The 25,995-nt window shown below is 53.8% G+C and overlaps 1 protein-coding gene across 1 annotated transcript in view; it reads left to right on the forward strand.

Moving 5' to 3' along the window:
- The window catches only part of ITPKB (inositol-trisphosphate 3-kinase B), a gene marked incomplete at its 3' end in the record, with an annotated part of 98,146 nt that extends 72,377 nt beyond the window's left edge, over positions 1–25,769 (forward strand). Inside the window, exons 4-8 of the mRNA XM_008069342.2 lie at positions 15,669–15,768; positions 17,036–17,249; positions 21,567–21,771; positions 23,865–23,966; positions 25,646–25,769. Coding sequence (XP_008067533.2) covers positions 15,669–15,768; positions 17,036–17,249; positions 21,567–21,771; positions 23,865–23,966; positions 25,646–25,769 — 745 coding nt within the window. The remainder of the gene's footprint in view (positions 1–15,668; positions 15,769–17,035; positions 17,250–21,566; positions 21,772–23,864; positions 23,967–25,645) is intronic.
- Positions 25,770–25,995: the final 226 nt, after the last annotated feature.

A 25,995-nucleotide genomic window follows, 5' to 3' on the forward strand; every position in this document is an offset into this window, starting at 1 on the left:
GAGCAGCCACTGCACTCTAGTCTGGGCGACAGAGTGAGACTCCAACTCAAAAAAGAAAAAGAAAAAAAAATTATGTTGCTGAACAAAATAAGTCTGCTGGCCACTGGCTTGAACTTCTGCCCTTCATCAGCTGGTCACCTATCACTAGCTGGCTTTCATCTCAATTCAGACTTTAGGGGGGCTTCCACTGACTGACTTTCCTGTTAAGGGAAAGGAGAGAGCTAAGTGGAGAAAGGGAAGAGGAAACAGTTCGAGGTGCTTCTGGTCCATGTGCATCCTTCTGGCCAGGCACTATGTAAATAGCTCAGCTGCCTGCATTTCCAGGCCGAATACTTTCCATCTGTCTCATTGGTCACCTTGAATCCTGGAGTTCTTTGGCAGTTTATCGACTCGCTTCCTTTTCCTAAGATTGAAATGACGACTGCTTGAAAATATTTTCTTCAGCTGGGTTTTTCCTTGGTGACTTCACTCAGAGACAGATGTGCCCTAATAATAGCCTTGAAAGTTAAGGGGAATAAATCAGCCGGCTGGTTCTGTTCCTAAATGTGAGCTCTCCCCAGAGACCTCAGTGAGGCTGGGCCTGCAAGAGAGCTGTGGTCACTGTGAGATTCTGGAATCCTTCTCTCTGGGAGAGAGTCCTCGGGGCTCTCCCTGCTCACCCAGGGCAGCTCTCGTCCCTCTTCCAGACTCCCACCTCAGAAACTACTCTCCGATTTCCACCAGGACATGCATCCTGCCCAGCAGACATCAGGAGAACATTGCGAAGGAGGTTTGCTCTCTTTAGAGATGGTCCAAGGCTGTTACTCAGCTCCTGTCTCCTGAGCCTGGAGGCCTGGAGCTTAGTGAGACCCAAACCCTCACTGCATAGACCAGACCATTCCTCCAAGCATCTCTCTGGTTCCTGTGGTTCAGGATCACTGGCTGGAAAGACTTGCAGGGGTCACTAAACCCATTCCTCAGCCTTGACCATTCCAGAATACATTTTTCAGATAACCCACTCTGTCTCTCAATAATGTTTCATTTTCCTTAGCTCAGTAAGAAGGAGATGGAATGAATCTAAGAGAACCAGGAGCCTTCTGTAAGCTATGCAGGCAAAAGGGTGACTTCTGTGGGGGCCAAGCTTTAAGAACTTTTAGATAGAAAACCAGGTTGGCCTGGATAGATGCTGATGCCGTGTCTGCTGGCTTTGCTTCTCTGTAAATGCGAGGGAGAAGACAGGGGAGGACCTGGGGTGGAGCCATTCTTTGCCCCTGTCTCACAGGAGAGCCTACCTCCGTTTTGTGAAAACCTATCCTGTCTATAATTATCACAAGAGCTGCTGCAGAAATATCTCAATAGAAAATAAATGTAAAACCATTGTAGCCTAGAGCCAAAAGTGAAAGAAACGGTCATGGGGTGTCCCTGTTCCCAAGGAGTGGGAGAACTCAGCTGCAGTGGGGCACGCAGGCTGCCAGGACAGGCGTTCAGGCAGGACCTCCACATTTGCCCTAGTGTGGGACACAAGCCTGTGGGAGCCCCTCGGCCCCTGTTTGCCTCTCTTGAGATAGGAGGCAAGTCCGCCTCCTGCCTCTCAGGGGCCTTGGGGAAAGTGCTAAGTAAGCATCCCATTGCCTTGAGCAGAGAGGCACGGGGAAGGGTGATGAGTCAGTCTGTTTATGAAAATCACACACATACCGTCAAGATGACCCGGGGGACAGCCGCATTCTGAGGGCTTGAGGATTCTTGCTCATACTTGGGGGTTCACTGGCGTGTCTTTTTGGCCACCCGTTTCCTGTGCTTCCAGCGGTCTACACGTGAACATATGCATGACCGCTGAGCTGAGACAGGGCCTTTGCCCCGTTCAGAGAGGGAAGCTGGGTGACTCATAACAGAATTCAGAGCTGTGCATTGTCGGGGCTGAGCTGCAGAAGCTTCTTCGGAAAGCAGCTTGGGGTTTCTGGTTCTCTCTGTGAGTCTGCATTGCCATTTACTGAGTACCATTTAGCCACAGGCAAATCAGTGTGCTCTGTCAGAAATAGGAATTGTACCAACGTATCTTGCTTGGAAATATTTTCTAAATATAACAAAGTATTTGATAACTGCTTATAAACCCGCATGTGGTATTTAAGTCCTTCCTGAAAAGTTTTCTTGTTAGAAATTCCTTGAGTGGGAGTTCCCAAAAATCTGACTTTGGAGTTAGTCCAGAGTGACCCCCTTAACCAAATCTCTTACAAGTCCTTTCTGCATTCCCAGAAGCTATTTAAAAGGCAGTATTTTGTCTGTGATGTTCTTGGCCTAGAGAGGTAAACTTCTGTCAAGCTGGAGGTGGAGGAAATCTTGTCCCTTCTGCTATGTCCAGGAGTATCCTTAGATTTTAAAAATGTTGACCTGAGGATTTTTCAGCCACAGGGAATCTCTGAGAAGGGAGCTTGTTTCCTTTGTCAGGGCTGTGACTGTGAGAGCTTGGGGGAGAAAAGATAGCATTTTAGATTCTTCCGTGTTCTGCAGAAAGCTTCCTTTCCGATTCCTGGGTTTTTAAATATAATGTCATCTTCCAGCATGGGATGAAGAAGTCTGTTTCCACACGTGGCCACCAGCAGAGCTGCCTATGTCCTGGTGCCTGGCTGAGTCTCCCTAGAACAAGCAGAGTTACTTATTTCAGACCCTGGGTCCCTGGGGGAGGATGGGTGGGTGGGGGTGGTGAGAGTGGGTTCTGTAGAGACATGACATGAGAGTTGCTGGTGGCTTCTGTGCCAGACCGCCTCCCGGTGTATGCACTGCCTCTTATACCTGGCTTCCAAGTGGCTCCTGGGCATTTGGGAGTTGGAGAAAGACTGTTCTGGCCAGGAATAGGACTGTTAGTTGGAGACCCACTTCCTGCGGGCTGTGGCCTTCACCCTCTGCACTTTCCTTGTAGAAAGGTGGTATTCCAGGCTGGATTTGGGGATAGAAGAGGGAGGTGGTCAGGCCCTGCTGCTAACATCTACAGGGCCCATTCAGAGCTGCCTCCTACACACAGTCTCTTGGCCTTGGGGGCTCAGAGACCAGACAGTATCCTAGAGAGATACATAAGGCTCATCTACCTTTACTGAGGGATCCTGTCTATGTAGCAGGCACTGCACAGAGAACTTAATTCAATCCTGATGCCAGCCCTGCAGGATAGGTAGTATTCCCATTTTGCAGAGAGGTTTGGTAACTTGCCTAATACCTCTAGCCAGGAATGACAGGATCAAAACCTGAGTTTATCTGGCTATAAAACTACATGTTACAAATGACAAGAAATGAGGCAGCCTAGCAGAGTGATGAAGAGCTGCCAGCCTGTTGGACTAAACTTTTATAAAACCTTGGGCAAATTGTCTAATCTCTCTGTGCTTCAGTGTTCCCATCTGTAAAATGGGCTAATGAGACCACCTCTGTGATAGGTGAAGACACCCTTACCATATACACATAACAAAAATTTAGCACCGTGTCTAGTAAGCACTTAGTACATATTAGTTATTTCCTACCATTTACTAGAATAGCTCACACGCTGTGGGTCCGCTCTACTCCTGCCTGGAATTATATCTCTGTGGGCTGAGGAGGAAGGGTTGAGCACCTCTAGCCCCCCAGGCCAGGGTGGCGTGGGGCCAAGTACCCCTGGGTAGGCTCTCTGAGAGACAGCCCCAGGAGGGACACTAGGGCTGCCCAGCGATCCCAGAACTTGAGTGCTGATTGCTGACCAGCAAAGGCCCTCAGTAAATTTCCACCCTCTGTTTTTTACATTTACCAAAGTAAAAATAAAATCTCTGGGGAGGAGTGGACGAGGCACAGGGAGGGAGGGGACCTCATGCATGTTGCAGGGTGGCGGCCCTAACTGCCTGGGCATCGCCTGGGTGCCCTTTCCCAGAGGAAAGGCCAAGCCCTTCTGTCCTCTGAGTTTTATCCATTAGGAAGTCAGCCTTGAAAGACTGCCCACCCCCCTTGGGCTCTTCCCTGGCCCCCTCAGCCACTCCCTGTTTCCTCCTATTGTTGGTCCCCTCCTAGCCTCTGGGCCCAGCAGCCTTTGAGGCTGGAGAGGCCTCTGGTGTGGGAGCTGCGTGGGGCTTCTGCATTCGCCACAGCACTTCCTATGCCTCCTGTGCTTCCTCTCGCCTCTCTTCTTGAGCCCTTTATTATTTTTAGCTCCTAAGAGGATGGAGTCCACGAGGGAGGAGGAGGGAAGAGCCAAGTTAGTGACCTTCTCACCAGAGATGGAGCATTTGCTGGGCTCTGCCTGGTCGGGAGGGTTAGGAACATTTCCATTTTGGGTGAAGGACACCTCGATTCTTGGGTAACCAAAAAAAGACTGCTCTGGCAAGATTGCGGCCCCTTTGATGCCGGCTCCTGTAAAGTCCGGAGAGGGTAGGAGAGTGGACATGACACAAAGAGTTGCGGTGAAAGATCATTCTTTGCTGGTATCCCCGGCATCCTGGCTCCAAGGGCGTGCCAGCGAGGACATCCCAGAGTGAGGGATGGGAGAACGAACAAATGGGGTTGCCGAGCCTGAGTGAAAGGTGACCCTGCAAAGCCACCCTTGTGAAAGGGCCCCTGGGGCCGGGGCCAGCCAGGATGCCAGCTGTCCTGAAGCAATATGGTCCTGGAGAGCACCCCAGGCGGACAAACAGGAAGTTCCCACAAGCACGCCCCTCCTGCTGCCTGGAGAGGTCTCTGGAAAAACCCAGGCTTTAGCAGGTGCACGTAAGGCAGTGTGAGGCTCAGTTTAGGTGTGTTTCGTCTTCTAGGCCTGGGCCTGAGCTCTTCCATGTGCCAGGCCTGTAGGGTTCTCTTATCACCCAGATGCTGGGAGGATTGGGCTCCCTGGCTGTTCAGCCTGGGGCCGTACAGAGGGTTCGGACAGATTCTCAGTTCTCCAGGAGCCTTCCTGCCACTGAGAGACACAATACAGCACACAAGAGTCAATGACATGCTCAAGCTTCTTGTCCCTCACCTTCCTGGCCTCCAGGTCCCTGCTCTGCAGGTGCTCTGCCCGGAAGGCTCTCCCTCCTCCCTCCTGTGTATCCACATCCTACTACCGTCTCCCACTGTGGGGAGGATCCTGGGAATGTTGTGTAGCTGGAGTGGCCCTGAGAGGCTTCAGGGAGAAGGTAGGGTCAGCTTGCAAATTTTAGAGGGATTGGCTGGAGTTGGTGGTAGGATGTGGATGCACTGAATGGAGGAGGGAGAACTTTCCGGGCAGAGCACCTGCAGGGCAGGCACCTGGGGGAGGGGCAGGTGAGGGATAAGAAAATGGCTTGTCTTGCTGGATTGGAACAGGTGTCTGGGGAGTGAGTGTAGGGTGGTATCTGGGATGGCTCCGTGTCCCTAGTGGGGCCCTGTGCCCACCTGCGGATGGTCAGGGGGCCTCCATGGGGTCCTGTCTTGCCAGCTGAGCCTCGGGCAGCCTTCTGTAGCAGGGCTTGTGGATGATGGTAGAAGAGAATGAGAAGGCCCCTGGCTGCCATCTGGGTGCTGCCCTAGGCCCAGAAACTGGGCCTCTGGTTGCAATAGGAAGAAAGTGGCTAATCAGGAGAGGCAGCCGGACAGCCACTAAGGGTTCTCCTGGATTTGGCCAGATTGTGCCGCAAGGAGTCGATTGAGTGTGGTGTTTTCCCCCAGAAAGGGTCAGCCAGGGCTTGAACATTGCCTCAGGAACGCCAGCCTCCAGCCTGACCAAGTCCACTCATTCCAAACCCTCGACACAGCAGCCCTTGCAGTCTGCTTGGGAGCGATGAGAACACAGTGCTCACCCAGAGCACATGTGGAGCCGTTCTTGCTGCTCACACTCTCAGCCTGCCTGAGCCAGGGTGGGCGCACTGTCCTTGTTTTCCTGCCCCAGGCCGACCATTACCTCTAAAGGAGGTAAGTCACCTACCCCACTGCTCCCTGTGCAGTTTCCACCCTCTGAAAAGGGCAGGTGAGCCAAAGCCCGTGCCCGGCGAGCAGTGCTGTAAAAGATGTTCTGTTCCGTCCAACACGCGGGAACATCCCATGAGGGCTGGGGATGGGTGCGAATGGAATCAAGCCTTACTCGGGTCTTTTTTGAAAAGTGTTTTTGCACTTGGCTTTAGGGGGATTTTCTTGTTTGTTAAAAGGGGAAAGACGGTTAGTCTTAAATTCAGACTTTTATTTTTAGCCGGAGCTACCTGCCCCGCCAAGTCCTTGAGCTTAATTTTTCCGATCCTTGGTGTCTTGGTTTTGAAAGCCCTTCCCCTCCTCCCCTCCAAGCCCACAGCTCCCTTTTGGCAGGAGCGGGTTTCGCTTTTGGCCTCAGCCAGGTTTCTAAGCAGGGTTCCAGGAGGGAGCTGTGGAGCCAAAGGCCCCTACCTGCCTGGGCTTGCACCCAGCGCCGCCAGCCCAGCTGGGCTCTGCCAGGGGGGAGGACAATGAACAAAGTTGGCCACCACCTCCACTCTGCAGCCTGGGAGAAGCACTAGGCCATTCCCCAGCGAAGGAAATAATAATCACTAGGGAAACCCTAACTGCTTTTTTAGAAAGACCAAATGAAGAAGAAGGAAGGAAAAAACATTTTTTCCAAACATGGAAAACTCAATGACTTTCGCTCAGACTTTTGCAAGAGCAGAACAAAGGCTGTGCCATGGAACAAATCCTCCCTGGGCAGGGGCGTCCTCCATTCGCTTTCGGTGCTTTGTTAAATGTGCCTTCCCTAAGTGTGTGTCACCGAGGACATTCTGGGAACAGACTTGGAGGGAGGGGAGGGCAGGTCTTTATTCTGGCCTTCCCCATTTAAAAGGTCACTCTTGTGTTTATGTGAGGCGATTTTACAACCTGGGGAGAAGCAAATAGCCCCAGGACTGAAGAGATGATGAGGGCCCAGTAATCCTGTTGGCAGAAGCAAAATCCTCAGAATTAAGGGGCACAGACCTGGAAGCAGTGTGACCTTGGGCAAGTTACTAAACCTCTCTGAACGCAGCTGATCATTTGTGAAATGGAGATACCTGCGTCAGTGTTGTGAGTGAGAATTGCATGGGATATTAACATAGTACTGGCAATACATTACGCATTTAACATGTGATTTCTTTGCACAGACACACCTGCACACGTGTGCCGCAAAGAGTTAGTCTGGCAGTATTATTTTTGGAGAGTCACGGTGTCCAGAGATCATTTCCCTTGTCTGGCATTTTAAAGATTCTGCCCTTCCATCCCTTCTACTCTAAAAAAATTGGAGACTCTTTCTTTATAATTATCTAAAAATAAAAGCTAACCAAGTGACCAAACTATTTTTAAAAAAAGAAAGAGACATGCTGGAGAAAAAAGTAGCAAATTGGGGGAGCAAGTCAGGTGGGAATGAGTTTAGGAAGAGTATGTAAACACCCTTTAGAAAATGAAATTTAGCCAGGTGTGGTGGCTCACACCTGTAATCCCAGCATTTTGGGAGGCAAAGGCGAGAGGATTGCCAGAGATTCGAGACCAGTGTGGGCAACATGGTGAGACCTTGTGTGTACAGTAAATTAAAAATTAGCTGGGCGTGGTGGCACACACCTGTGGTTCTAGCTGCTTGGATGGCTAAGGCGGAAGGATTGCCTGAGCCCAGCAGGTCAAGCTTGTGGTAGCCATGAGTGTGCCACTGCACTTCAGCCTGGGCAACAGAGTGAGACTCTGACTCAAAAAAAAAAAAAAAACCCTTCAAATAAAATAAAATGAAATTTGTTAAGCAATCTCACTATTCACCCCGAAAATGCTATTATTTGGTGATACCTCACAGAAATGGGGTGATTTGGGAAACCATTTTTTCTCCTTTTTACAACTTGACTGACTGTCACCTGGGCTTGGGCTGGCTCTGACTCTTTCGAAGCCAAGAGCTCAGGGTCCTGAGGAGCTGCCCTGTGAGTTCCCAGCACTGCCGTGAGCGTCGTCAGCAGGGAAGCTTTGTAAGCGATTATCACACAATTAGTTAATCTGATTGCCACCCGGCAACTAGCTGGCCCTCTGGAAGAACCCAGTTGGATACTTGCCAGTCCGCTGTGCCTTGGAGGAAAACATGATTCCAGTTTAGAAACACAGACCCAGAAGTAAAAAGCAAAGTGAGGTCTAAGGTCTGCCTGCCTGTGACAGTCTGAAGCCGCTGCTGATGTTTATCACCTCATCAGGTTCTCACGGTAACTGCATGGGGCGGGCACAGCATGTGCTTTGATACTGTGCCCAGTTTACTGATGAGAACACTGAGGTTTGCGCATGACTGCAGCCAGAAGGTGGCAGAGCAAAGTTCATTCTAACCCCCAAGCCTGAAGTGTGCTTTGCCTCATCGTGCTGCCTTGTAGAGACAAAACCCAAAACTATGGCTTGCTTTTCCCGCTAAGAGGATTTGAGACAGAATCCTGATGGAAGGAGAAAGGAGTTTGTTGCTTCAGCCGTTAATTTGCTGGGAGGGGAAACCACTGGGCCTGGCAAAGTCAGTGAGGAGGGCAGCTGGAGGAAGGGCCAGTGAATTGGGGTAAACTTGGGACTGCGAAGCTGCCTTCAAGAGACCTGATACTCTGAAGTAGCCCTGGCATTGGTGTGGCTTATGAGACAGGAGTGTCAGGGGCCCCAGTAAGAAACGGAGCGGAGCCCAGCACCTGCCTGGAAATAGAACTTTCTTCAGGAGGCAGTGGGCGAGCGCAGCCCCTCAGGTGTCTGTTGGGTTTGGTCTCCCTCCTCTGGGAGGGAGTGAGGCTTGGCTCAGTCTGCAGGCCTGGCTGACCCCAGTGGGCTCTCAGGGAGGCGCAATGGCTTGCTGAGTGTCTGGTTGGGCAGGTGCTTACAGTCACTCAGAAACCAGCAGACATAGGAAAGCTGGGATGGAGGTATGCCCAGGGTGCTTTGGAAACACCCAGAGGAGCAGCTTCCCAGGAGAGGTCTCTGTGCTGTGTTTTAAAATACACGCAGCAGTGATCCAAGTTCTGCGCATCTGCAGCAATTCTTCTGAAAAGTCCCTCAGAGCAAAAACTGACACCATGCAGGTCTAACGTGGCGTGGGAGGGACGTGCGGAGCCAGAAGTTGCCTGCAAAACCTCACAGGTCTGGAATAACTTGAATTTAGGGAACTGCAGGTGGTTCCATGTGTGGATGGGGGGTAGGAGGGTGCCAGGGCTACCTCCAACCTGTGGTGCTCGTAGTGTCATGAAGTCTGTCCCCAACGTCACAGCCTATTCTTCCTCCACCCACCCCACATTGCTGTGAGAGACGTGACGCTGGTTTGCATGGGTAAGAGGTGGTCAGAAAGAAGACAGGAAGCAGACCAAAGGGCGTGTGGTCTGAGCTGAGGATACAGTGCTGGCCCTGGATGGCTTGTCCTCTTGTGGTGGCGACTGAGCTGGCAGGTGCCAGCTAACCAGCTCAGACAGCACAGCACCATGGGAGCCAGGCCAGACCCTGAAGAACATGAAAGGGGCTGCGGACTGGTCAACATTCTTGCCTCTCCTGCCAGCCCTTTTCGGGGCTGCTTTGGGCCCTCCAGGGAGAGCCATGGGTACCTGCAGCCCTGAACCCACCTGTCCCCTCCAGCATTAAGGAGTCTCTAGTCATTGGAAGAGTGAGATGAGGACACGGAGAACTGCAGGCACAGAGTCACCTGCCATTACCCAGCAGTGGGGCTATTTTCCTCCCCAGGAGGCAGGGCTGGCTTCCTGGTATGCATGAGCGCTGAGCAGTCCCTGGGGACCTGAGAGGAGCCCCACACTTGGTAAAGGCTCTGCCCTCTCTGTCGTTGTGACATTCCTACTGAGTTTTGGACAAGGGACCCCTCATTTTCATTTTGTGTATTACGTAGTTGATCCTGCTGAAGCGTTTTATAAGGGGGTGGTCAGAGGCCCTCACATCCCCACAACCTAGGCTGGGGGAGACTCTGGGTCCTTGCTATCCCTCTGTCCTCTTCCTCTCCCTTACTTCTTCTTCTGCTTCCCAACAGTTCATTTTGCCTGCTTTATGGAAGACAAAGGCCAGACTTGGAGGTTATGCCAGTTAGCCCTTTTATTTGTTTAAGGCAGTGTTTCCCTGTAGAGCGACTGGGGATGCCTGGCAGGGACAACCAGCCAGATGATGATGTTTGCCCAGGAACCTTTAGCATCACAGGGAGGCTTGGAATTTGGTGTAGATAAACACTCAGAGTCAGAAACCCTGCCCAGGCATCCGCCCTTGGACTTGGCCTGGGCCCAGACAGCCCCATGGGCCTATGGATCACTCCTGCCCTGGGTTCTCAAGGGCTCTGGCTATCTCCGTGCACAGGGCCAGAGGCCCGGGAAGAGTTTGCGTTCCATGTGAGGACTGGTCTGCTCTGAGGTGCCGCGTGCTGAGCAGGAGTCAGCCCCAGGTAGGCCCGGCCTCCAGGAATAGATTCACATCTGCTCTTGAGACCAGAAATTTCAGGGAAGGGAGAAAGAGGTGAGACAGAGTGTGTCATGAGCTGAGCTTCCAAAAGGCAAGGGTTTCCCACCCATGGGTTGTGTCGCATGGTCAGGTCTGAGCTGTGGGGACAGCCTTGCTTTCTGCTGCTGGAGGATGCTGGGCTGGTGCTTGCCTGGTTCTCAAGCTCCCTTTCCCTCTGACTTTCAGTCACCTCAAGCGTGAAGAGGCTCAGGGTCTTGTTGTTGTCAGGGTTTTTTCCCCTCCCACTACAAATTTCTCCCCACATTCTTTGAATATTTTAATTCCTTCAAGTCAGGTACAAGAGGGGAAACTGATCAGAGCAGCTTCAGCAGCACCAGAGGACTCCAGGCCTTTCTGAATTTTAAAAACCCACATCCCATGCACCCCCTGCACCCCCATCCTGGCCATTCTTTCTGGCTGTTTTCAGATCCTTTCCTTCCAAACTTCTCTGAGTTATTGGGGCCCTACCATTCCCTGTGCAGCTGGAGTCTACCTCTTATAGAGCGAGGTCAGGGCTGCAACAGGCAGGGGTGACAAAAGTCAGCAGAAGGCACTGCCTGCCCTCAGGTGAGCAGAAGAACAAAGCCAGACCCTTGCTAGTTTAACCCAGGGGTGCAGCCATCTAAGGATTTACCTAGCTGGTTCTCAACCAAGCCCATCTATCCAAGGGGTTACCTCAAAGACCTCATGCCCAGTTTGCCACCCAGCCCAGAATCAAAGGAAAAGCCACGTGTCTCCAACTCACCCCGCAACCCTTTTCCTCCTGAGGGGCACAGCAGATGGTGCCTTTCTTTTCACTGAAGGGCTCCCTAGAGCATCACAAGTGCAGAATGCCATCCACAGAGTCTAGAAGTGTCTAGCTGCCTTGATCTAATGTGTGGAAGAGCCTAAACTTTGTGTCATCTGGCAGCTACACAGGAAGTGGTACCTGAGCAGCCCGAGACAGGGATGTGACTGGGGTTTTGGTGGCCACTTCAGGGCATCTCCCAAAGGGCTAACTCCTCTGCTAAAGAAGCAGCTAGAGGCAAGGTATGGTGGTGGCTCACACGTCTAATCCCAGCACTTTGGGAGGCAGAGGCGAGAGGACTGCCTGAGCCCAGGGCTTCGAGAGCAGCCTGGGCAACATGGCAAGATTCCGTCTCTACAATCAATTTAAAAATTAACTGGGTGTGGTGGCATTAGCATGTAGTTCCCAGCTACTTAGAAGGCTGAGGCGGAAGGATCACCTGAGCCCAGCAGGTTGAGGCTGTGGTGGCCATCAGCATGCCACTGCATTCCAGCCGGGGTGACAGAGTGAGACGACTTCGACTCAAAAAAAAAAAAGAAGAAGAAGCAACTGAAAACTCCTCCTAAGTCAGAACCACCTTGGAAGAATCTTCTTTTTGTCCATCCTGCCCAGTCTTCTCTCTCCCATTTCCTCCTCCTGCTGCCTCGAGGATGGAAGGAGAACTTGGGGATGGGGTCCTGTGTGTTGACAGCCGCAGACGTGATGAACTGGTTGGAGGCTCCCCATGTGACTAGCACCTACTGACAGGGGCACAAAATGGAAGTAACTGTGGAGCCTTGATTCTTCTTTGGGGAAGTAACTGTGGAGCCTCGATTCTTCATCTAAATGGAGAGAGTACTCCTGCTTATCATCAGGCTGTGGTGAAGGTCAGAACAAGGCCACAACGCACTGACCCAGTGCTTGGTCACATAGCAAGAGCTCCATAAATAGTAACAGGTATACAGCAGGTACTGGTGGTGGGGCTAGTGGATGGGCTTGCACATCTACAGAAATGGGCCCTCGCATTTCCCCGAGAAATGATAAAAGCATTGCCAGCCAGCTGCGAGTCCCCTGTGCTGTAACACTCAGCAGATTCAGGAAGTGAAGCCATCCATCTGTCAGCTGGGTTGGACCCCAGGTCTGCGTGTGAGCAAGCAGGGGTCACCGTAGAGCTGGCCAAAGTGAGCTAGCCACCCGCCTCAGATTCACATAGGCTCCCCTGGCAGCCCAGAGAGGCTGACATGCATAGGAGGCATGCTGGGAAGGGTCCCCAGAGGACGTCCAGATGCCCCTGATGATTGGGAGGTGACAAAGGAGCAGGGCCAGTGAATCAGTACGCAGCAGGCGCTGCCCCTGGTGGGAGATCAGGTGCCCTTTCCCACACCACGTTCAAGGCATTTGGAGGCTGCTTTTGTATTTCCCAAAGCTCAGCGCGAGAAGTTGGAGACCTGAGACCATGGTCCGATTTCAGACAGAGAAGTGACAGAGGCTGCATTGAAAATGCACTCTTGAGCCAGAGCCGAGGGTGATAGTCCCTCTGGGTGAGGTTCTCTCAGGTTGTCGGGCTGCCTTCCTTTCTTGCCTCACCACCTGTCTTAGCTGGGGAACAAGGCCTGGAATCCATTTCTGAGGACTGGGGCTGCTTGGAGGGGAGTGCCTGACCAGCTCCTGAAAAGCAGCATCTACCTAGAATATGTTTGGTTCCTGAGGCGTGGATGTTTGGTCTCCCCAACCATCATAAGGAAATGGATGCTCTGGAATCCCTTCCCCTGTCCTTTTATTTTTCTCTGCTCCTGTGGGCTGGGGTGGGAGAATGGGGTTGACCCTGGAGTCCTCCTTTCCCCAGCCCAGACCTGGAAAGGGCTTTTCTGTTTACTGCTTGGCAGTGACATGAGGTATTGCCTGGGTGCTGCTATTTTAAAACCACGGGGAAGCCCTGCGTGCTGCTGCCAGCGGAGAGGAAAGAGGTCCCCAGCACAAATGCATGGCATTCTCACAAGTGGAATATTCCACAGCCCTTGGCCCCACTGCCTGCCGTAGTCTTCTCTTTCTCTCCCTTGAGTCTGTCCCCAAACTGCTTCTGGTGGTGCAGCCTCTGTAAGCTCCTTCCTTTTCAGCAGTGATCAGTCTTTGCATGGCCCCTTTGGGGTTCTAGGACCCTTCTTCCATGGGAGCCTCTGTGCATAGACTGTGAATGGCACACTGCAGTTGGGTGACAGTGGCCCTCTCCAACCTTTCTAGAGGGGGCCATTGCTGTTGGGATGAGGGAAGGTCATTTTCTGAGTCCTAGAGTCTCCATCTGTCCAAGGAGCCTGGTGGATCAGCTGTCCATCCCTCAGCGAATGGAGGCAACTGAGGCCCTGAGAGGGGACATGAGGAAGGGCGGCGTGGACTTCGCTGTTCTCTGATGGGGATGGGCAAGGGGTGGGTGAGCACTGGGTTGGGCTCTGTTGCAGGGATGTGACCCGCAGACCATGAGTGGCTGTGCGCTTGCCCTCTGCGCCTACCTTAATGGCTTCCCCACAGCACTGGCGTCCCTACAAGCCACTGCATGGCTCATCTTGTGTAATTAGGTTTTTCCATTGTTGCCCTTGTACATTGTCTGCCCTGATTGTTTATGCAGCCTTCTGGGTGCTTAGATAAGAAATGCCTCTGCTTCATTACCCTTCTTTGGCGATCTCCATCAGAATGATCTGGGAAAAACACCCTTGTCAGCAAAGGCCCAGCCCTTTTGTCACATGGCCTCGCAGGCGCTGCCCTCTCTTAAGAATAGAATTGGTCTTGGCGGTAGGGTGAGTGTTTCTGGGATGGGGATAAAAATTGCCAGGTTTAGTAAAGAAGAATTCCTCTCCTTAAATAGATTTTCACTTGAAAACCTGATGACAAGCCGGGCTCGGTGGCTCAGCCTGTAATCCCGCGCCTTTGGGAGGCTGAGGTGAGTGGATTGCCTGAGCATTCAGGTTCGAGACCCACCTGGGCAACTTGGTGAGACCTCATCTCTACAATAAATCAAAAATCAGCCGGGAGTGGTAGCGCGCGCCTGTAGTTCCAGCTACTTGGAAGGCTGAGGCGGAAGGATCGCCGGAGCCCAGCAGGTCGAGGCTGCAGTGGCCAGGAGCGGTCTGGGCGACAGAGTGAGACTCCAACTCAAAAAAAAAAGAAAACCTGATGACAGAAGCAGCTGAGTCTCAGCATAGAGAGGAAAAAAAAAAACAAACCACCCAAAATCTAAGGAGGCTGGTTTCACCTTGATTTCACCTTGGGACCTAGCAGCCTCCACTGATTCCTCAAGGGTATGGCTGGGCTTTTTGGGCAGAGAGTGGGGAGCTGCATCTTCAGGGTATCCCCCCATCAAGCTAGGGTCCCCTTCTGCACCTCTTATGCAGGATTCCTAGCTGCTCCTCCTCCTTCCCAGCTCAGCGCCCCACACTTCTGCTTGCCATGGTTCTGCCGGTCAGGGATCCACTTTCTTAGGAACTCAAAATGTTTGTCATTCAAGTTCTCATCACTCCCTTCAGAGCTAGTATGTTCTAGGGAACACTTGGTCTTTAGCTTCACAGCCTGTTCTTATTAAAGTTAACTTAAGACCGGGCATGGAGTTACACACCAGATACTCAGGAGGCTGAGGTAGGAGGATCACCTGAGCCCAGGAGTTGGAAGTTGTGGTGAGTCATGATCCTGCCACTGTATTCCAGCTTAGGCAACAGAGTGAGACCTTGTCTCAATAATAAAAATAAAAAATAAAGTTAAGGACACTTTTTTCCTGGAGAAATGTTTCTTGTTGGGGAAGAAAAGGTATTTTTTGTTTGTTTGTTTTTTTAAAGTGGTTGTATAGATGAGGGTTTAAATTCCAGCTTTATCCCTTACTTTTCTGAAGCTCAGGCTCTAGCAAATGGAAATTGTAACAAATGCCTTGCATGCTTTCAAGAAAATAAAATAAGAGGGTGTTCTTGGTTCTCCTTTCTGCCAAAAGGACTCCTTCTCCCCAAACACACACATGCTTTCACACATGCCCATGCACAGACTAACAGACCTGAACATAAAGTAAATAAAATTAAGAAACATCCTGAGCGAGAGAAGTAGCATGACGAGGAGAGCACTGCGGGCTGGCTCCCCACTGTGTGCACTGAAGCCACCGTGGAAGGCGGTCCTGGGGAGCTCCCTTCAGAGTCTCAACTCACGCCACTCACAGGCAAGTGTTGCCTCTCTTGCCACTGCATCTGCAAATAAAATGTGAACTACAGCTGCAGCTGGGTGAAAGTGATCCTCTGTGGTCTTCCTTGGAGGGGCCACTGCTGGTGGGATGAGGGAGAATTCCCTGAGTGTTTGCACAGTAAAATGGTGCAAAAATCACCTATGACTGTGTACCCTGTAGATGATGGCAGCAAGGTCCTTGGAGCCCACGAAGGGTGCCTGTGCTGTGGCATGGCCCTTTCCATCTTGTGACTACAGGCAACGAGTGTCTTTGCTTTGAACCCATCCTAACCAGAAAGCAGTGGTTGTCTTTCTAATATAGAGCTTTTTGTTTGCTTGTTTCTAGAGCAAATCATGGAGGAAAATAAAAAACATGGTGCACTGGTCTCCCTTTGTCATGTCCTTCAAGAAGAAGTACCCCTGGATCCAGCTGGCGGGACATGCAGGTAGACGCAGCTCTCCCGGACGGTCCCACAGGAGATCCCAGCAAATGTGGGGGCGGGGAGGGCCTGGTCCTGGACGCACCGCTCCGGGGATAAAAGCATTCAGAACAGGTTCTCTAGTCTGAAGTAGCTACACTTGCAAGCTGTGGCCCTGACGCTGCCTTGTCAACAAACACAACTGACCTCTGTAGAGTCCATGCCACCCCCTGTTCCCAAAACACACATCCTCCTCTCCCTCAGTCCCTTTCTCTTCCAGTCTCTTTCTTTTTCTCTCAGTCTCTCTCCCAATTGTACTCAGTAAGACAGATGAAGCCATCAGTCTTTATAGTTTGCCCACCATTTGTCACCCTGGACAAAGAAGCAAAGCTAACCCCATCACTGAGCCCCTACTGTGTATGCCCACATCGCCATGGTTCTAGGGGTTGCAACATTAATGGAGATGTAGTCTCTGCCTTGAAGGAGCTTGCCGCTGGTGAAGATGCAGACAAGTCTCCCCACCACCGCGAGACACTGTGCACATGTTGGGTGGAAGGTGGCCAGGACCTGGGCCCGGATATGGTCCCCGGTTCGCCCGGCAGTGACAGGGGAGGAGGGACATCTGGAACCAAGACCTCAAAGCCATCTAGCCTACACAGTGGGCCCCTAGGATGCATTGTCCTCTGAAGACACATCAGGGGTTGCCTATGGACTATTGACCTTCATGACTTCACCAGCCTATGGGTTCGTTTCAGGAAAGCTTAGGGTCTGATATTTCTTTTATATCCTCAGCCACATTGGCCCAACCCAAGACACATGGACGCACACTCTGTGTAAAGGCCTAGCTGAGGATCTCAATGAGAAGAGGTACCCCCCAAGTGAGCTGAGCCCTGGACCACCCCCCTCAGCCCACTCTGCCTCTCCTGCCCTGCCTCTGCATCCTGTCCTATCAGGGCTTCTCTGTGGAGGCCAGGAGACACCTTCGTTGCCGAGAAGCAGAGTTGGCGATGGGGGTGAGCGTGATGGTAGTCATACTAAGGAGTGTTTAGGTCTTGGTGCTTAGATTGCTCCCACAGCCCTGTAACCCCCCAGCGGTGAGCACCCCTCATCTTCAAATGAGGAGTCTGGGGTCAAGGAAGTTGGGGAACAGCTAAAGTGCTCAGTCCACAGGGGGACCTTAGGCACACCTTCAGCCCCAGGCTTAGCCATGCCCGGGGTGCAGCATCCCCAGGGAGGCCAGGCACTGTGCCGGCTGAGGCTGGGGACCAAGGGTCTTCTCCCACTTGCTCCACAGGGAGTTTCAAGGCAGCCGCCAATGGCAGGATCCTGAAGAAGCACTGTGAGTCGGAGCAGCGCTGCCTGGACCGACTGATGGCAGATGTGCTGAAGCCCTTTGTGCCTGCCTACCATGGGGACGTGGTAAAGGATGGGGAGCGCTACAACCAGATGGACGACTTACTGGCTGACTTCGACTCGCCCTGCGTGATGGACTGTAAGATGGGCGTCAGGTGAGCCAGGCTCCTCACAGCCCGTATGCCTGCCTCGGTGCCGAACCCGGCCATGCAGCGGATGTCCAGAGTGGCACTCAGGGTTTCCTGGAGGCTTCATGGGTGCAAGGACAGGCCCAGCGGGCTGTTTGACCATCTAGAATCCTCCCCACTCCCAGGCAGCTTCCAGTATGTACAGAGGGTGCAGGGATGTGCCGTGACAGTCCCTTCCCTTTTCTGGTGAGCCAGGGTAAGACAGGGTCCAAGGGCAGATGGAGCCAGAAAGGGGTGCCCTGGCTAGGTCCTGAGCCTCTCCAGAGAGAGGGCAGAGAGATCTGTCCTCAGGTCAGGTGGGTCTGCTGGGAGTGTGGGAGGAGCACCAGACAGAAGGCAGCAGGATGGTGACTTCTGCTATGTGAGTTGCAAGGAGGCTTGGGAAGCGAGATCTTCTCATTCCCCAGCGCAGGTGAGTGGGAAGAGAGGGTGGCTAGTAGGGCATGATGGCTCCCCAAAAAAGACTTCTGCCTGCCTGGGAGGCCAGGAGCTCAAGAGGCCCACATGGAGGACTGAGTGGTAGCTAGGTCTGTGTGCTGGACTGGCTCCCACCCTCCGGCTCCTGCCAGGTCTCAGGGTCACCCTGACGTCTGCCCTTGAGATATGCCTGGAGAGGATCCTGGGGGAAGAGGAGAAAGGAAGAAAGGAGGCAGGGCAGGGAGTAGAGGGGGAGCCTGAGGCCCGGCCACCCCAAGCTGCGGCCCTTGTGCTGGCTGTAGGGTTTTCTCATCCCCTCTCAAACCATGGTGCTTCCATCCCAAGTCACCTGCACGGCCCCCTCTCCCCTGTGCAGAAGGACTGGTGGAACCTCTCTGAGGCTGTCGGCCCACGTGGTGTCCAGCGTACTGTGCTCACCCAGAGAGCCTGGCCAGGCTTCAGGTGCTAGGCTGGATGGCCAGATACAGGGATCCTCCATCTCACCTGGGAGACCAGGCACAGAGAACTGAAACCTGTATCTTCTTTGGATGGTTTACCCAGTCATTTCTGGAAGTCAGTGGCCCCAGGGATACACTTGGACAATCCCAGAGCCAGGCTGTCTCAGAACCTGCCTGCTCCTGGGAGGCTGCTGGGGACAGGCACCCACCCCTGTCCCAAGACTGCCTCCCATTTCCTTGACTCTGGCTGCTTCTTTCTTACTGCATCTTAGGGCTCTCAGGAGAGACCCAGAGTGACTAATGAGGGTGGGACAGCTTAACCCAGTCCTGGGAGGGGACTGGGGCCGAGGGATGGGAGGAAAGAGGAGTATGTGTGGAGGCTAAGTGGGGGGGGGGGTCTTCCCAGAACAGGGCCCCCTCCAGCCTCACCTTCCCTGCACATAAATCCTGAGACCCCTTCCTGCTCCAAGCTGTGCTAGATGCTTCTGTTATTTATATCCCTTTGCAATCTCACTGCTATCCTGGGGAAAAGGGTCTTGTTCCAGTCTGAGCAGGATTCTGACATCCCAAGGTTCATTGACTTGTAAGGGCCGCCCAGCCAGATCTGTAAGCTCCCGGCCACGGTCCAGCACTTCCCAAGGAAGCTGTGTGAGACTCAGCTTCCATGGGGTCTCTCTAGTGTGTCCAGCTATTTCCATCCTGGCCGTGGACTGTGGTGCTCTGCCAGGTGCATCAGTCCAGATCCCTTGACCTCAGAGCCTCTCCCGAGACCAGCTGCCTAGAGTGTGACTGTCTGTGCCAGAGGGAGGAGGCTAGAGCCCAGGGCCACTTCAGACACTGAGTTCCAGGGCATGAGAGGTCAAGACATGTCACAGGGAAGTGGAAGGGCTGGTGGGCAAACACAACTTTGGCCGTAGTGGGGCAGAGGGGTGATGCTAAGGAGAAGATGATGCAGATGCTGCTGGTGCCTTCAGCTAGGGGCTTCTTGGGACTCTGGCTCCATGTAGACATGTGCTCATGTGACTCTGGGGAGTGCTCATGGATTTGGGACATGCCCTGGAGAGTCAGCAGTGTCTCCCTGACATCGAGACCATCCCGGGGAGCGGAGACGAGAACCTGTCTCCAGTACCTCTGCCCTTTAGAAGCCACTGGTGGCTTTGGTCTGCCACCTGTTGGCTCCCCATGGCTGGCTCCCCTTCCGAGGGAAGTACCTCCCTCACCTAGTTTTGAGTCACCTCCTCACCCAGCGTCCTGTGATTGGATAAGCAGGTCTCTGTTCCCCTGCTTGGGGTGGAGCTTTAACCTTCCCCATGGGGCAGACAGGCAGTAGGGAGGCTCTGAGACTCACCTCTCTGTGGGCTTCCAGGACCCTCCCATCCATCTGGCAACCCTTGTGGGTTTCTCTCCCCAACCCCTCTCTTCTGGCAGTGAGGGACTGCCTGGATGGAGCTGCAGAAGCCCATTTTGGAGAAGGGTTGTTTTTGGAGAAAGGCCCATGTGAAGTTTGCTTCCTGTTTAGGGAGCTACTGAGAGCTCTTTGCAGAAGTGCATCCACCCACCTACCCACTCTGCAGGCTTCTGCAGCACACTTGGGAGCATTTAGGATGAAGCGTCTGCCCCAGCCTGGCTGCCCCTCCCTTGCCCACAGTACATGCAGACCCTCACAAAAGCCTCTGCCTCATGGCTTCTGTCATCCCTGACCTGTCTCTGCATGCACAGGAGGGTGGTGTGTGCACATCCCTGCCTATGTGCACCTGTGTGTGCATGTATGCACGTGAGTACAGGTGTGTGTGCATGCATGTGCATAAGCACATTGCATGAGTATGTCAGCCCATGTATAAACAAGAATACATGTGTGTGCATGTGTGTATGAGCACGAGTATGTGCATGTGTGCATGTTGCATGCAAGCGCCCAAGTGAAAGCTGTTGACCTCCCCATCAGTCTCTGTCACCTCCTGTAAGGACCTAAACAACCAGGCCTAGATTCACACCCAAAGGATTTGGTTTCTTTCTTCCCTTTTCCTTCAGTACAAATTTCAGTTGATACAAGGGTTTCTGAAAACTTGTAATTTTTAAGACGTCACCATTTTTGTTCAGTCCGTTCTGGGTCCCAACTTGGAGGTGTGGTGGGCACCTTGGAACAAGGCCTGGAAGACAGTTGGGGGAGCGTGAGGGATGGGTTGAGGGCTGGGTGGGGCCTCTGTGGGCAGCTTCCACCCACGCAGGGCAAAGGGGAGAAGACTTCCCCATCCTGCAACTGACACTGCTGATTTCTGTCTTGTGAAGTGCCGTGGGCAGCATGTGAGCCTGTTGTGGGGAGGGAGGGGGCTTCAAAAGGGGAGCAGGGAAGAGGGGGTGGGTGACTCATCTCACTGATGGTGGCAGAGGCAGCCCAGTGGATGTGTGTGGGCTCTCCTGGGGTGGGGGGGAGTGTCCTGGCAGCCCGGGGCAGCTATTCAGCCCCAGGCTACTCAAGTCCTGTACTGTCCTTGCCCCTGTTGCCTCCCCCGGTGTCTAGGTGCTTCCTGCCAGTCCAGCCTGCAGGCCCTGTCTGCATGTGGGGAGCACAGGGCCGTGGGACAGTTTAGCTGGAGGCACTTTCTCAGGATTTTGGGGCTGAGGGCTCGGGTATGAGCAGAGCTGGTGTCGGGGTGGGATGAACCAGGTATGCACCCAGGATGGAGCAGGAGCTAAGGAGCTCCAGGCTTTCCAAACTTCCCGTTATGGGCTTCTCCATCTACACTGTGGCCACGTCCAAGGGCACCTTCTGGCCTGACCTTTGTGCTCAAGATTCCCCTCTTCGGAAAGGGCCAGTGACCTTGGGGGGCAGGCCCACTAGGCTGCCTGAGAACGGAGGGGTGGGGAGGTGAGGACAGAACCAGTTCTCCAGCCAAGGCGCGGGCTGGCTTTATGGAGGGGCCTCAGGCAGCCAGAGGAGACCCTGTTCTCAGTCCCCTCTCCCACCCTCGCCATAGTGGGAGGAGCAGGCCAAGCCTCCAGGCTGCCCCGCTGTCTCCTTCCCTTTTCTGCTGGCCCCTGAGGGGCTCTCCCCAGGAGGAGCTCTTCAGGCTTTGTCAGGCCTTCCAGGTGGTCTTCGAAGAAAGGTGCTCCAATTTAGGAAAACCACCCTTTTTCTCTTCAGATCAAGAGTCAACCCCAGGCTGGGAGCAGTGGCTTATGCCTGTATTTCAGTACTTTGGGAAGCGAAGGCAGGAGGATCAGTTGAGGCTAGGAGTTCAAGATGAGCCTAGGCTACCTAGTGAGACCCCGCCTCTACAAAAATAAAAAACGTCAACCCTGGTTGAACATGCGTAGCCCGCCTCAAACCTTCACCCGCCAGGCAGAAAAGGAGCTGCCGGCAAGCTGTGCCCTGGTCCACAGCCCTCATGTGGCCTCGCCTCCCACGCAGGACCTACCTGGAGGAGGAGCTCACTAAGGCCCGGAAGAAGCCCAGCCTGCGGAAGGACATGTACCAGAAGATGATCGAGGTGGACCCTGAGGCCCCGACTGAGGAGGAGAAGGCGCAGCGGGCTGTGACCAAGCCGCGGTACATGCAGTGGCGGGAGACCATCAGCTCCACAGCCACCCTTGGGTTCAGGATCGAGGGCATCAAGGTGAGGCTAGCAGGGTACTGCCCAAGGCTGCCAGGGCCGCCTGTCTCCCCACCAGCATCCACTCCAGGGTTCCTGGCTGCTCTCGGGTCCCTTCAGAAGCTGTGAGCTTCTCCTGACACCGGCCCAGGGTGTGAGCAGTCTGCCCCAGGGAAAGATGTTTGGAGATGCAGATCTGTTCCTCTGAGGCACAAGGCGGGATGGCTGTGTACAGGCTTGGGCCTGAGAGCAGGTGACTTCTGGCCCTGCCCAGCCTCAGCCCTTTGCTGAGAACTCTTCACTTAACCTAGACCATGCCCAGCACTGAGAAGCCCAGACGGGAGACAGCTTGTGGGATGCCCATGGGGGAAGCTGTTTCATGCTGCTCATGGCCTGCAAACCGGGGACTGCCAGTGAGTGCAGAGAAGGGCAGAGTGTGCTGCCTGCCTTTAATTTTGGAATCGGGGTCCCTCAGAAGCCTTATTCTCTCCTCTTTCCTCTTCAGTCTCCCGAGAAGGGTCTGGGAATGCTTTCCCTCGCCCCGGGCCCCTGCACGTGTCCTTGCCGTGAGATTTGCAAGAGACACACAGACACAAACTTCACCCCAGGGGACAGGGCTATGGGCCATGGACCCCTCAGGGCTGTTGGGTTCCTCCAGAGCAGATGGTGGGCCCTGCAGCGTTATTGGGTCTCCCATTCTCTGTCCAACCTTGGTCCACAGCATCTCGTCTCGATGTCCATCCCTGAGCCCTGATGGGAGGCTCCCCTTCCACCTCTTTCCAGAGGGCATTTAGATGAAGCGTCCTGGCGGCCCAGGACAGCTATTCAGCCCCAGGCTACTCAAGTGCTGTACTGTCCTTGCCCCTGTTACCTCCCCTGGTGTCTGGGTGTTTCCTGCCAGTTCAGCCGGTAGGCCCTGCCTGCTTGTGGGGAGCACAGGGCCATGAGACAGCTTAGTTGGAGTAGTACAGGTTCATGAGAATATGATTTCTTGTCTGTGTCTCGCTGCCCATGGTGGCACATGGGAAACGTTTTCGCCTTTGCAAGCTCTGGGCAGAGACAGCCATTTATCCCCTTCCTTGACTTTTGAAAGCAAACCTCCCCTCTTCTTTTGCATCCAGCTGTGAGACTGGATGCAAATGATGCGCTCCCCCTCCTTCTCCTCTTAACGCTCACTTTTCTTTCTTCCTCTGTTTGCAACAACCCACTTTCCCTCTACCTCTCCCTTTCAGGCAGGATGTGCTCCTGGTCTCTGTCTATTGTCCAGCTGTCAGGACAGGCTAACAGCCCGTCTTCTCGCTCAGAGAGGAGCCAGCTGTCTTCACCATCACTTGCCCCTCCCCTGCCCTGGGTTAGCAGAGAGGCTGCACCTGGGGTGTGCCACCTGCTGCCCTGGCTCCCAGCCCCTTGTGCATGAAGGGCCATACACCCTTGGGCCTCGCCATAGTTTTAACTAATCTCCAACCTGGAAGTCAACAGACCCCAGTGTTAGGGCTCCTAACTGAGCTGTCCTTTCTTACCCTTTGTCCCTAAAGAACAGATTTCTTCATAGGTAAACAAAGGCCACAGGCTGGCCCAGGGCAGCCTGAACAGAGGCAGTGTCCAGGCTGAGAAGATGGAATGGGGTGGACTAGGGAGCAGAGGCGGGTAGGGCGGTATTCAGTCGTGGCTTTCAGGGACCCTAAATTAAGTGATCTTAGAACATAAGGAAAGTTTAACTGAGCTTGAGGTAGGGAGCACCTCCCTCCTGTGTGTGCTGAGGGAGTGCACCTCTGGACAGCAGGGGCCTTCGACCACTGGTTCCGGGGCCATGCCTCCCTCCCCCATTCTTGGCCTCCATGTCCCTCACACCTCTGAGCCTTTCCTGACACGGTTCACTCTGCCTGGGCCACCACTGTGACCCTCTGTGTGCTCCTCAGGATGCTGACTGGACGCTGTGTGCATCTGCCTCCTTGTGCCTTCCTATATGAGGCACCTGGCTGCCTCCGCTGGCTCTGAGAGTGGCCTGGGGGGTCAAGATGGGGCTTGCCTGCTCTGTGGCCATTTGGTGGATGAGCATAGTCCCAGCCCGTGGTCCTCTGCTGACTCCCTCCTGGGTGGGGTGTCGTTCTCCTCAGAAGGAAGACGGCTCTGTGAACCGAGACTTCAAGAAGACCAAAACGAGGGAGCAGGTCACCGAGGCCTTCAGAGAATTCACTAAAGGGAACCATAACATCCTGGTGAGTCAGGGCAACTTCTGAGAGACCCTCTGGGCCGACCGGGGAGGGCTAACCATGCCAGCCCTGCCCTTGTCTGAGCCGGGTCGTGGCAGTGGGTCCACGACCCTGAAAATTCCAGACTTCTGCTTGGAAGGTGACATGGTTGTCCCAACATTTGGTGAGTAGACAGGGACACTTTGTGAACACTCACGGGACTCTCCTTTTGCCACGGACATCACAGCTTCAGAAAGCATTGTCTCAGAATCCTCTCAGGGGAGTGGTAACTGCTGGATTTCTTTAGCACCTGCTGCCTGCCAGGTACTGTGCTAAGTGCTCAGCAAGTCCTCACAGCAGTCTGCTGGTGTGGGGCATTCTTGTCCTCATTTTACAGATGTGGAAACTGAGACGTCAAGGATACACAGCTAGGAAGGGACAAGGCCAGGCAAGCTCTGGGGTCCCTGCCCAGCATGGCCAGCAGCCTGCTGGTCCCTGTGCTCCCTGATGCCTCCAGGCCTGGCCAGGCCTCCACCCAGGCTGTGAGGCCAAATGGGGGTGGTGTGCCTTGGGGCTCACACTGCCCTCCCCAGCAAGAACTGGCTGACTTTCTCAGAGCCTGTGAGTAGTACAGGTTCATGAGAATATGATTTCTTGTGTTCGCTGCTGCAGCAATTGACCCACTAGGATCAGAACTCTGACCCTACCTCCTGAGTTAGGGTATGTTATGCCACCGTGCCCCACATGCAAGGTGCCCTGTGACAGATATTCAGGCGCACCTGGGACATGGGTCCTGGAGCCCCCAGAAGAGGCACCTTCTGAACAGGCCCCAGAGCAAGGAAGGGTGGGCCCAGGCAGCTCTTTTCCAAGGAGACTCAGTGCCTGCTGGAATTAGGAGGCCTCCCCTCCTCCCTTTTCAGCTGGGAGGCTTCTCTTGGCCCCTGGCATGTTCTAAGGCTGCAGGCATGGGTAATGCAGCTGACTCTTCCATAACCCAAGCCCTGTGGCTCCTGGGTCACCTGCAGGGGAGGATTTCGGTCCCTTAGCAATGTCCACCACAGAGAGTGCTTCCGAAAAGGGATTTATTCCTGGTGCCGAGCACTCCAGGGAGCTGCCTGACTGGTTCTGCCAGCTGTCACTGCTGTTCAGATGGACATTGGGGAGCCTCATGTGCCTGTGTGTGATGGGCTTCCCTGGCGGCGACCCAGGCGGTGAGACCCACAGAGTTGGTCCCTAGGGAGGACAGGGCACCCCCAGATCCAGCACACTTCAATCCGGGTTTGAAGGGATCCAGGGAGAGGCCACTGGCAGAGATATCTGTGACTCTCCCACTACTCTACCCTTTCAAAAGTCAAGGACTCTGAAGTTTGTATTCTGGAAGACACCATGGCCACCGTGGTCAGGATGCTGCCTCTGGACTGCTGGCATCCAGCGTGGACTGAACCCTCATGGGAGGAGCCCCCAGAGGCTGCATGGTTGTCCTGCCCCCGGGATGGTATAGAGTGGAGTGGTGGGCCCCAGAGCCTGGCCGTGCCCTCTTCTCTGGGCTGGAATTTCTTATTTGGGGATGAGGTTGGAAGAAATGATCAGGGTGTAAGGTCGCTCCTGCTTCTATAGACAGTGATTCTGATGAGCTAAATTGGGCTTAAAATCTACCCCCCACCCTCCGCACTGTGTTTAAAATTTGGTCACTTCTCTGTTCCCAGGTTGCCTACCGGGATCGGCTGAAGGCCATTCGAACCACCCTAGAGGTTTCTCCCTTCTTCAAATGCCATGAGGTAGATATTGGGCTTTGCCCTCTGGGGCAGGGAACTGAACGTGCCAACAGACGTGGGGCAGGCAGGATAGGGTGGTGGTGGCCAGGTGTTTTCAGAGTGGTGCAGCCAGGGGCAGGTGTCAAGGATCAGCCCCCTGGCTTCACAGGGAACCTTATCCTTTTTTTTTTTTTGAGTTAGAGTCTCACTCTGTCACTCAGACTGGAGTGCAGTGGCCGCTTCTGGCCATTGCAGCCTCGACCTGCTGGGCTCCGGCAATCCTTCTGCCTCAGCCTTCCAAG

This window comes from Carlito syrichta, unplaced genomic scaffold (assembly GCF_000164805.1).
Source record: "Carlito syrichta isolate Samal-C Ts95f unplaced genomic scaffold, Tarsius_syrichta-2.0.1 Scaffold311939, whole genome shotgun sequence".
NCBI classification, from domain to species: domain Eukaryota; kingdom Metazoa; phylum Chordata; class Mammalia; order Primates; family Tarsiidae; genus Carlito; species Carlito syrichta.